Genomic DNA, 12,357 nt, shown 5'->3' on the forward strand with positions numbered 1-12,357 from the left:
CTCTTCCATTTTTATGTAACTGTGGAACATTAAGCATTAGGTTGAGCAATTGCTGAGCGCCCAGAGGAAGTGTTGGAAGGTGGCAGTGGCATCAGTTACATGTCCAGAAATGGTCTCGCTATTATAGTCTGCCAAATGAAATGATGGAGGCATCCAAAGAGCTTTATACTTCCTCCCATTTCCGACTCATTCCTGTCATGTGTGTCACTCCTTCCATCTGCCACCCAGCTCCTCTAGGCTTCTCTTACAGGCAATCACCCTGCCATCTGGCTCACGCCCTGGCTGGCACGGTTCAGCTCCCAGCCATGGCTATTGTGTTGGCTCAGATGTCAGACATGTTATTGCAAGACGTGAGTGAGACGCTGAGACGGGAATGACGTCCACTGCCCTTTTATTCATGGGAAACTCTTAGCCATTCTACAATGCCTGAAATTCCACAATTGTAAAAGAACATTGGAAATAGGACATAGCGAGCACAGCTTAGCACTAACATGTGAGGGGGGTTTTCACTCCAAATTCAATGAAAGCATTCTATTAAGGATATAAAAACATAGAATGTAATTATTCCATCTATAAATCAGACGGAGAAATGTTTTTTTATCCTTTTTCCACATTGGACCAGGATAGAGCTGTGCTCATTTTCCCACTATTTCCATGTTAAGAAAGGCTAGTTGTAGCTGGATGGCATTTCAGAACCTGGGACCTCACCTTGTAGGTCTGCGCAGGAGTGAAGGAACTCCAGGTATAATGGCAATGTATGCACCATCCAAGATGGTGAGAATGCAGTAGGATTATTAATTTCAGCAGAACGCACACATAGCAGACATGTGTAATGGGAACTCTTCTCTATGAGTTGTATTTTCCAATGTAACGATCCAATAAGATATTTCAGTCGGCACTAACCAGCAGATCAAAATCCTAAATGGTCATTTATGCTTAGAATAAACATGGCACCCACTCTTCCAGTCCTGGCCGCCAGAGAAAGGAAAAGATGGGGAGGCGAGCTCTTGTTTGTGAATTCTCTTTTGTATCTTCACGTGAAATAGTGAGGTGTTTATAACCGCACCATCAGCGTGCCCCCATAAATGAAGTCACCAAACTCTTGCCAGGCAGGGAAATGCTAGAGGGATCCATCCACCATGTGCACCCCTCTCCCCAGGACAAGAATCAGTTCAGAAAAAAAGCATTAAACTAAAAATATATTTTCTGCAAAGGGAACCTGGCAGAAACGTCTAGCCCACCTCCAAACCATTTATAGGACTATTTAGCCCTTTAAGGCTAAGTTCCCACAATGGGTTTTTTATGCTGATTTTCTGAAGCATTTCTAAACTTAATACCCAATTTATGTTACGTTGGAGTTTTTGTTCAGGGCATTTTTCAGTGCAATGTTGTTGTTTTTTTAAGTGTTTCAATGTGTTTTTAATAAAGTTTTTGATACTTCCTGGTATTTGGCTTTGACAAAACTTTATTGATAATAATAATTTGAGCTTCTACAGCGCCAACGTATTCTGCAGCACTTTGACACAGTCATATGCAGATTAAATGAGTTTTTAGTGCGTTTCCGCATGTACATTTTACCAATGCAATTCTATGGGGAAAATCTGCACATAAAACTCAGCATGCCTGTAAGAGAAATTGACTTGTCACGGATTTCAAAAAAACTCCGCAGGTTTACACTGCATAAAAAGAAAAATAAAGAAGAAGCACTCTGACGTAATTACGCATCCATGTGACTTGTAATTTTAAGTGCCACAGCATTTTGTAAATTGTTTGGGAAAAGCATATGTGGGGGGGTAGCAGTTTCAAACAGGTTGTCTTTAAAAGGAGAGCCAATTTGGCTTTCATCCTAAAGGCCCCGTCACACACAGCGACGCTGCAGCGATACCGACAACGATCCGGATCGCTGCAGCGTCGCCGTTTGGTCGCTGGAGAGCTGTCACACAGACCGCTCTCCAGCGACCAACGATGCCGGTAACCAGGGTAAACATCGGGTTACTAAGCGCAGGGCCGCGCTTAGTAACCCGATGTTTACCCTGGTTACCATCGTTAAAGTAAAAAAAAACAAACGCTACATTACTCACCTACCGCTGTCTGTCCTCGGCGCTGGGCTTCTCTGCTCTGGCTGTGAGCACAGCGGCCGGAAAGCAGAGCGGTGACGTCACCGCTCTGCTTTCCGGCTGCCCGCCGCTCACAGCCAGTGCAGAGAAGCCCAGCGCCGGGGACAGACAGCGGTAGGTAAGTATGTAGCGTTTGATTTTTTTACTTTAACGATGGTAACCAGGGTAAACATCGGGTTACTAAGCGCGGCCCTGCGCTTAGTAACCCGATGTTTACCCTGGTTACCAGCGAAGACATCGCTGAATCGGCGTCACACACGCTGATTCAGCGATGTCAGCGGGACCTCAACGATCAAAAAATGGCCCAGGCCATTCCAACACGACCAGCGATCTCACAGCAGGGGCCTGATCGCTGCTACGTGTCACACATAGCGAGATCGCTACTGAGATCGCTGTTGCGTCACAAAACTTGTGACTCAGCAGCGATCTCGCTAGCGATCTCGCTATGTGTGACGGGGCCTTAAGGGGTGGATCAAGCAGTATAAATTACCAGACAGGTTCCCTTTAAACAATGCAGCACATAGAATGTCTCCCATCACACAGCAGTCAATAACATGCCTCCAGCCACCACTAGGGGGAGCTTAGTACGTTAAATATTTATTCTGCTTCCATCCTCACCCAAGCAGGGAGCCAGCTTCACCCGCTGTGCTGGGACACCTCCATTATTTTGGCAGAGTATATAAAAATGGGGGTAACCGAGTGACCATGTGACTAAATTATAGTCTCACTGATTCCATCTATTGGAACAATTGCTGGACCAGGAAATCAAAAAGACATCAGACACATCACTGATTGCCGTAGGGCGACGCTATAAAGCGATAAAAGAGTCTGAGCTGTGCTTCACCGTCATAAAGGATATACACTAAATATATATGTCCAGTCGGCAAACAATTGTGTCGTCCTATTAATCATTAAACAAGTATTTACTCGGATTTCTCGGCAGGCTCAGTGAGCTCTCCGTAGCCATTATCATACAGATAAATCAGGCTGGCGCCTTGTAAAGAAAAGAAGTGTATGGTACAATCACTCATCTGGCCAATGGGGTCACATTTAACAATCCCCCAAGGACAATGGCCCACTCAATTATCAGCATTAACAATCACGCTGCCATGTTACTCTGCGGCTGCACACAGCATGGCGAGGTGATGATCTTACCCTGCGGTTTTTAATAACCCCAGCTGGCTAATGCCTGGAGCACAGGAGGACCCAGATCCATTAGGCAGCTGACGCCTGCTATTATTGGGGAGGTTTGGGGAATTAACACAGGAGTAAAATACCTGTAACATTAATCAGAACATTAACTACGTACATACAGCCACCCCCGAGGGTGACAATAACAATCGTACACAAACGGAATAATAAGGAGCTGGGAAATAATGAATACAGCTGAGCAAGCGTCTACGGCGGCCATAACGACAAAATGCAGTGCTGGAAACTTCCCAGGTAATTGTTCTATAACAGTATGTTCCAGCAGCGCACTTCATATCAAAATTAATCAAATCAATGGGTTCAAATCTCTTAAAACATTGACAAAAATTTTTAAAAAATACGTTAAGATGCTTTTTTTTTTTGCTTCTTTATTTTTAATTTTGATGCTTTTGTTTAATGCCTTAAAAAAAAAAGAAAAACACACATATATCCACACTGTGGTTTATAGGATTGTGTATTTCTTTTACCTGGTGTCTCACCATTACATGTCCACATTGGACAGTGCCAGGAGTTCAAAACTTTTTCTGAATCTTGGACACGTTTAGCACAACGCATTAGAAGACAAAAGGGAAGGAGGGAGATGAAGCTGCAGATTACATATATGGTATACAGGCCCTGATTCACCAAGACTGGTAGTTCTCACTGGAGTCAGACTCACTGCACGCCTCTTAATGAAATGGGAGCATCTGAGGAGTGGCTTATGCATCTGAGCGCCTCGCCCGCCACAAATATTAATCCAGTCAGAAGTAAGATTTGAGGCATAAAAACAGAACAGCTCATCATGAATTAGATGAGCTGCGGCGCGATGTGACAGCTCCGCCCATTTTGGTGGAACTTGGTGTACACTTTTTGCCTAACTCAATGTTGCACAAAAATGTAGCGCCTTTTCATACCAATTTTCCAAAATTCTGGCAAAATTGCTTTGATGAATCTGGGCCTTGGTGTTTCAGTGAGATCAGTTCAGGAGGAGACAGAAGGGAATCAGCTTGCGTAGGACAGCTGATTTGCTTTGAGGAGAGTTTTTTGCCAGCAGATATAGCTTCACTCAGTATTCTAAGGAGGAATGCACACTATGCACAAAGGTGGCCCTTCCTAGATCTAAATAGGAAAGGATTCTTTACAGTTAGAGCACTCAGACTGTAGAATGCCCGGCCAACAGAGGAAGTAATGGCATATACTATAACAGCATTTAAAAATGTGGTTGGTGCTTTTCACATAAAAAATGAACTTGTGGGTTATAAATAATGTAGTGATAAAGTATAATTAGCTGAAAAAGATTGACCTGGATGCACCTATGTGTCTTTGTAACCACAAACCGTGAAAATGCATTTACAAAAACCGGCAGTGGAGTAAAAAAAAACTGCAATATACAGGGTAGGGCTGAATTATAGCTCTGTTGTATATGAAATCGGCTGCCAATAGGTGCAGGACAACCCAACGTATTATACCTCTGTTCGCATGCCTTGGATTTTTATTAGCACACAGGTTCATTCTGATGGATTCTACAGGAACCATACAGGGAAACAAATGGTGGTCGATGGGATCTGTATATACAGAAGTGCTCTATTCGAGGATAATAATAATGGTGCAGCCATGGTAGTAAGGAGGTGTGTAGGATGGAGCAAACATTTACTACTGGACAATGAGGCTCGTGACTAGACATTGCTTCAAAATTCCAGAGGTCGCTTGTTTGGCTTACCGAGCATTTTCTTTTGGTGTAAGAGTAATTTCCCCATCAGAAGCTACATCTATTAGGCAATGCTCAGCCTGAATCCCAATACCGAAGAGCTGTATGTCCTGAGATGTGTCCGCACCCACTCTGTTGTGGTCCTGTCGAAAATTGCAAATGGAGATTATACAATACAGATATACTGTACAATATAATACGCGCACACATAAAGAAGCACTGTCATGAAACTTTTTATTGCCTAAACCTGTGCAAATGTATATAGTGTTGAGTGTGTTAATATACTCACTCATCGATCACAGTCAGTTCCGGTTTCCAGCTCTGGTCCTCTTCTGGGTCACATGACTACTATTCTGATTTGCGAGGTCACATTGGGATCCATGTATGAGCTGGAAGTCACTTTTAACAATGTAAGTCTATGGAACTTCATTCTTGTGCTCCATAGACTTACAATGTGCAACTTCCGGCTCACACATAGAGAACAGTGTGCAGGGAATGGGATTCCAGCTCACTAATCTTGCACAGAGGTACACGGGCACATGAGCTTGTCAGATATTAATGGGGAAAGGATATCCTGCACTCCGTCAGTGGTCTAAATTCTTCCAGTTTATTTTGGAATATAAATGTAGACAGAACAGCTCAGTCAGCAAAACCAAGACGTTTTAACCAGAAGGTCTTAATTATGGTTTTTTGATCCTCCGATCGAAACGTGTTGGTTTTGCTGACTGAGCGGTCCTATCTAAACTTACATTTGCGGCCAAAAGTATTGACACCCCTGCAATTCTGTCAGATAATACTCAGTTTCTTCCTAAAAATGATTGCAAACACAAATTCTTTGTTTTATTATCTTCATTTAATTTGTCTTAAATGAAAAAACACAAAAAGAATTGTCCTAAAGCCAAATTGGATATAATTCCACACCAAACATAAAAAGGGGGTGGACAAAAGTATTGGCACTGTTTGAAAAATCATGTGATGCTTCTCTAATTTGTGTAATTAACAGCACCTGTAACTTACCTGTGGCACCTAACAGGTGTTGGCAATAACTAAATCACACTTGCAGCCAGTTGACATGGATTAAAGTTGACTCAACCTCTGTCCTGTGTCCTTGTGTGTACCACATTGAGCATGGAGAAAAGAAAGAAGACCAAAGAACTGACTGAGGACTTGAGAAACCAAATTGTGAGGAAGCATGAGCAATCTCAAGGCTACAAGTCCATCTCCAAAGACCTGAATGTTCCTGTGTCTACCGTGCGCAGTGTCATCAAGAAGTTTAAAGCCCATGGCACCCTAGATGTGGACGGAAAAGAAAAATCGACAAGAGATTTCAACGCAAGATTGTGCGGATGTTGGATAAAGAACCTCGACTAACATCCAAACAAGTTCAAGCTGCCCTGCAGTCCGAGGGTACAACAGTGTCAACCCGTACTATCCGTCGGCGTCTGAATGAAAAGGGACTGTATGGTAGGAGACCCAGGAAGACCCCACTTCTTACCCCGAGACATAAAAAAGCCAGGCTGGAGATTGCCAAAACTTACCTGAAAAAGCCTAAAACGTTTTGGAAGAATGTTCTCTGGTCAGATGAGACAAAAGTAGAGCTTTTTGGGCAAAGGCATCAACATAGAGTTTACAGGAGAAAAAAAAGAGGCATTCAAAGAAAAGAACACGGTCCCTACAGTCAAACATGGCGGAGATTCCCTGATGTTTTGGGGTTGCTTTGCTGCCTCTGGCACTGGACTGCTTGACCGTGTGCATGGCTTTGTGAAGTCTGAAGACTACCAACAAATTTTGCAGCATAATGTAGGGCCCAGTGTGAGAAAACTGTGTCTCCCTCAGACGTCATGGGTCTTCCAGCAGGACAATGACACAAAACACACTTCAAAAAGCTCTAGAAAATGATTTGAGAGAAAGCACTGGAGACTTCTAAGGCGGCCAGCAATGAGTCCAGACCTGAATCCCATAGAACACCTGTGGAGAGCTCTAAAAATGGCAGTTTGGAGAAGGCACCCTTCAAATATCAGGGACCTGGAGCAGTTTGCCAAAGAAGAATGGTCTAAAATTCAAGCAGAGCATTGTAAGAAACTCATTGATGGTTACCGGAAGTGGTTAGTCGCAGTGATTTTGGCTAAAGGTTGTGCAACCAAGTATTAGGCTGAGGGTGCCAATTCTTTTGTCTGGCCCAGTTTTGGAGTTTTGTGTGAAATGATCAATGTTTTGCTTTTTGCTTCATTCTCTTTTGTGTTTTTTCTTTTAAGACAAATTAAATGAAGATAATAATACCAAAGAATTAGTGATTGCAATCATTTTCAGGAAGAAACTGAGTATTATCTGACAGAATTGCAGGGGTGTCAATACTTTTAGCCACAACTGTATGATCCAGAAATAAACTTGAAGATTTTAGTCCACTTTTGGTGTGACAGATATCCTTTCACCATAGACCCCAGTGTGATCCAGAAACTTAGAATAGAGGTCATGTGACCCAGAAGACGACCAGAGCGGCACTGGAAGCTGGAGAAGACCACAATCAGTGAGAATATTAACGCACTTACCCAACACTACATAGACGGTTACACAGGTTTAGGCGATAAAAAGTTTCATAGGACTTCTTGTTTAACTTGATCATTATGGCTTTTACAGTACCAACAATGCATTGCAGCTTTTATAGCAAACTGGCAAAAGACAGATGATTGCTAGTGCTGCACACACTGTGCGCAGTGAGGATTCGCTAGTTTCTGAGCCGGGAACAGTAGTGTCGTATGCGTTATGCATACTCCCAGGCTGAGCCTGTCTAGTGGACGTGAGCTAGTGACGCAGCCGTCTAGTGGGGGCGAGCTAGTGACGCAGCCGTCTAGTGGGCGCGAGCTAGTGACGCAGCCACCTAGAGGGCGCGAGCTAGAGACGCAGCCATCTAGTGGGCGCGAGCTAGTGACGCAGCCGTCTAGTGGGCGCGAGCTAGTGACGCAGCCATCTAGTGGGCGTGGCCTTGTTCAATACAAGTTTATGGAGAGAGGCCAAGCCCACTGTATTGGCTCTGGTCTGGAGTATGCATAACACATACATCACCGCCGTTCCCGGTTCAGTAACCGGCAAATCCTTTAAGTACACAGTGTATCCTGGGGGGATTCATAAGTCTGCAGTCACACAGCATAATTGCAGACTTATCATTTTAGACCAGACAACCCCTTTAATTAATTTGTGACTGACAGCTTCCATTTCTGTATCCGCACAGCAGCTGTAGTCCATAGGAATAGGTTGAATTTGCATTGAAATTTTATGAGACTTTCATGCAACTGTCAACAAATGAAATAAAAAATGAAGAGCTGATTACGTTTGCTGTAAATCTCACAATGATTAGTTACAGAAGCTAACGTAAGTTGTGCACAGATAACATTGGAAATCTTGTGTGAGAAAAAGTCTGTTAGCCCAAGCATAAAAAGAAAAAATATCTGATTAATTTGAGAAGTGTCAACCAGTGTAGCCGGGCACAGAACCAACAGTTTTGATAACAGTTGTAATTTTGTAGTTACAAAGTCGGTGGTAAAAAGGCTGGAGGACAGGACAAATATTAACAGCTCCAGATACAACGTTGGGTAAATATACTTTGCTGTCCAAAAGATCACATTTGGTGTATACTCTATACCCCTGCTCTACATTTCATAGTAGGTACGGGAGACACAAATGTTCAGGGAAAGGGGTATTCCAGACTCCTTGTACATTTACTGCATATCCACATACAACAACAGTAAGAAAAGAATAAAACTAACAAAAAACATATCTAGTATTGCTTTACATACAGTACAGACCAAAAGTTTGGACACACCTTCTCATTTAAAGATTTTTCTGTATTTTCATGACTATGAAAATTGTAAATTCACACTGAAGGCATCAAAACTATGAATTAACACATGTGGAATTATATACTTAACAAAAAAAGTGTGAAACAACTGAAAATATGTCTTATATTCTAGGTTCTTCAAAGTAGCCACCTTTTGCTTTGATGACTGCTTTACACACTTTTGGCATTCTCTTGATGAGCTTCAAGAGGTAATCACCGGAAATGGTCATCCAACAATCTTGTACTTGTTGGCCCTTTTGCCTTCACTCTGCGGTCCAGCTCACCCCAAACCATCTCGATTGGGTTCAGGTCTGGTGATTGTGGAGGTCAGGTGATCTGGCGTAGCACCCGAACACTCTCCTTCTTGGTCAAATAGCCATTACACAGCCTGGAGGTGTGCTTGGGGTCATTGTTCTGTTGAAAAATAAATGATGGTCCAACTAAACGCAAATTGGATGGAATAGCATGTCGCTGCAAGATGCTGTGGTAGCCATGCTGGTTCAGTATGCCTTCAATTTTGAATAAATCCCCAACAGTGTCACCAGCAAAGCACCCCCACACCATCACACCTCCTCTTCCAAGCTTCACAGTGGGAACCAGGCATGCAGAGTCCATCCGTTCACCTTTTCTGCATCGCAAAAAGACACGGTGGTTGGAACCAAAGATCTCAAATTTGGACTCATCAGACCAAAGCACAGATTTCCACTGGTCTAATGTCCATTCCTTGTGTTCTTTAGCCCAAACAAGTCTCTTCTGCTTGTTGCCTGTCCTTAGCAGTGGTTTCCTAGCAGCTATTTTACCATGAAGGCGTGCTGCACAAAGTCTCCTCTTAACAGTTGTTGTAGAGATGTGTCTGCTGCTATAACTCTGTGTGGCATTGACCTGGTCTATAATCTGAGCTGCTGTTAACCTGCGATTTCTGAGGCTGGTAAATCGGATAAACTTATCCTCAGAAGCAGACGCGACTCTTGGTCTTCCTTTCCTGGTGCGATCCTCATGTGAGCCAGTTTCTTTGTAGAGCTTGATGGTATTTGCAACTGCACTTGGGGACACTTTCAAAGTTTTCCCAATTTTTCGGACTGACTGACCTTCATTTCTTAAAGTAATGATGGCCACTCGTTTTTCTTTACTTAGCTGCTTTTTTCTTGTCATAATACAAATTCTAACAGTCTATTCAGTAGGACTATCAGCTGTGTATCCACCAGACTTCTGCTCAACACAACTGATGGTCCCAACCCCATATATAAGGCAAGAAATCCCACTTATTAAACCTGACAGGACACACCTGTGAAGTGAAAACCATTTCCTGTGACTACCTCTTGAAGCTCATCAAGAGAATGCCAAGAGTGTGCAAAGCAGTCATCAAAGCAAAAGGTGGCTACTTTGAAGAACCTAGAATATAAGACATATTTTCAGTTGGTTCACACTTTTTTGTTAAGTATATAATTCCACATGTATTAATTCATAGTTTTGATGCCTTCAGTGTGAATTTATAATTTTCATAGTTATGAAAATACAGAAAAATCTTTAAATGAGAAGGTGTGTCCAAACTTTTGCTCTGTACTGTATTTACAGGGAACGTGACATGTCCCCAAAACGCTGTTAAACTGCAGTTTATGAACGTTCTAGTGCTGTCTGGACGCCTTACTGAAAGCCAGGCAACTGGGAGAAAATTAACTCTATTCCTCACACCGGCTTTCAGTGATAAAGGTGGTGCCCGCCTCGGCTACAGTCAGTCATCGCTCACAGAATTGTGATCGGCTGCTGTATGCACACCCCGACACTTTGACTGCTTACTGTGCACAGATAGACGGCAGAGTGAGGCATCAATCGAACTGTCAGGGAATACATACCGCTGCTCACTGAGCACTGAGCAGTAAATGTAGCGACTCCAGGCCTCTATGACTGAAAGCCGGCGGCACTTGGGACGAATAAAGTTAATTTTGGCAGCTGCACTTTGAGCAAGTCGACAGCATTGTAACATTATTAATCTGCAGATTAAACCTGTGTCTGCAGGTTAAAAGCGTTTGGGAACAGTTTTTCTTCAACTTATTCGATTCTTTATCAGACATGTTCAAGGTTGTTTAGGAGAAATCTGTTTAACCCTTCCTGCTGAAGCCAGTTTGGGCTTTTATGCTATACCAATTTTGTGTTGCTTCTTTATTTTCTCATTCCAAGAGCCAACAATTTGTTTTTCCATTGATGTAACCATATGAGGGATTGTTTTTCCAGATGAGATCTATTTGTAAACGGCATTACATGATATTGGGGTATATATCACAAAACACAATTTATAGTTCGGTATAATTGTCATTGCATATTTAATTCAGTTGCTCGATAGAATAATGACAATACTGAATTTACAATTTATGTTTTACTACTTTTGTAGAAAAAATTACTTAAAATAAAAATCATTTTCAGATTTGTATACTCTTAACTTTTTATGTATGTTGTAGTTTTTACTGGTACTATTTTTAGGCACTTTCTTTTTCTATTGCAAACATGAAGAAAAAAAAACCCATTCAATCAGAAAAGTATTTTTATGTAATTTTTGACACCGTAAAAAATTCACCATGCAGTATAATTAACACATTATCATTTGCTTTGCAACTCTATATAAGATTTAGGCGATAACCAAGTTATGTAATTTTTTTTTAAAGTATGAGTACTTTTGTACAAATCACTTTTTTTAAAAATATTTATTTTTTCATTGTCTTAAAAAAAAAAAAAAAGATAGGTATGATTTTAGTTTAAGTGCTGTATAAGGCACATTTTTTTGCAAAACACATTAGTTTGTATTAGTATAATTTTAACCAAAGGCACTTAATGGAAAGCATTCCAGTCAATAGTATCATATCAAGAGTCCAAGTACTGGATTAATAATCAAATAATAATGCCACTGGATAGGACCATACCGGATAAACTGCATATTCAATAAGAACAGAAACAATCCAGAGAAATGCAGTCTTAAGTCCAAATTATAGAAATATACAAAAACTTTATTTAATCATAACAAGTGTAAAACAGCAAACATTGGGAGATCCCCCCGTGCCATCCGCAGCACGTACAATCGGACGGGAAAAGGAGCACACATATCTCATACACAATAAATCATAGCAGCGTTAACATATGGTATATATCAGGATGATTAATTGGGTATCAGTAATGGACTGCAATGACAGCCTGAAGTAACTATGATGAAAGTATATACATACCAATGATTCAGTAGCAGGGATATCTGTGCACCAAACGCCCGTCCCCCCGACGCGCGTTTCGGCAAATGCCTTCCTCGGCTTCAACAGTATTACATTATAGCTAAGGAATGATTCATTCTATAACATGTTTTATTATCTTGATTTACTTTAGTGATCATTTCCATAAAATCAGACAGGTTTTTATTAACCACCCTAATTTATAAAAGGAAAAAAAAGCTTCCTAAAAGTATAATGAAGCGACTGACAATTACGTGAAAGGTGACACTGACAATGGCGAGAAAAATATACAGTCAG

The 12,357-nt window shown here is 41.7% G+C and overlaps 1 protein-coding gene across 1 annotated transcript in view; it reads right to left on the reverse strand.

Moving 5' to 3' along the window:
- KIF13A (kinesin family member 13A) overlaps positions 1–12,357 on the reverse strand; it is a 227,097-nt gene that overhangs the window by 89,525 nt on the left and 125,215 nt on the right. The window contains exon 14 of the mRNA XM_069730840.1: positions 5,026–5,156. Within this exon, the coding sequence (XP_069586941.1) occupies positions 5,026–5,156 (131 nt within the window). The remainder of the gene's footprint in view (positions 1–5,025; positions 5,157–12,357) is intronic.

This window comes from Ranitomeya imitator, chromosome 6 (genome assembly GCF_032444005.1).
Source record: "Ranitomeya imitator isolate aRanImi1 chromosome 6, aRanImi1.pri, whole genome shotgun sequence".
NCBI lineage: Eukaryota > Metazoa > Chordata > Amphibia > Anura > Dendrobatidae > Ranitomeya > Ranitomeya imitator.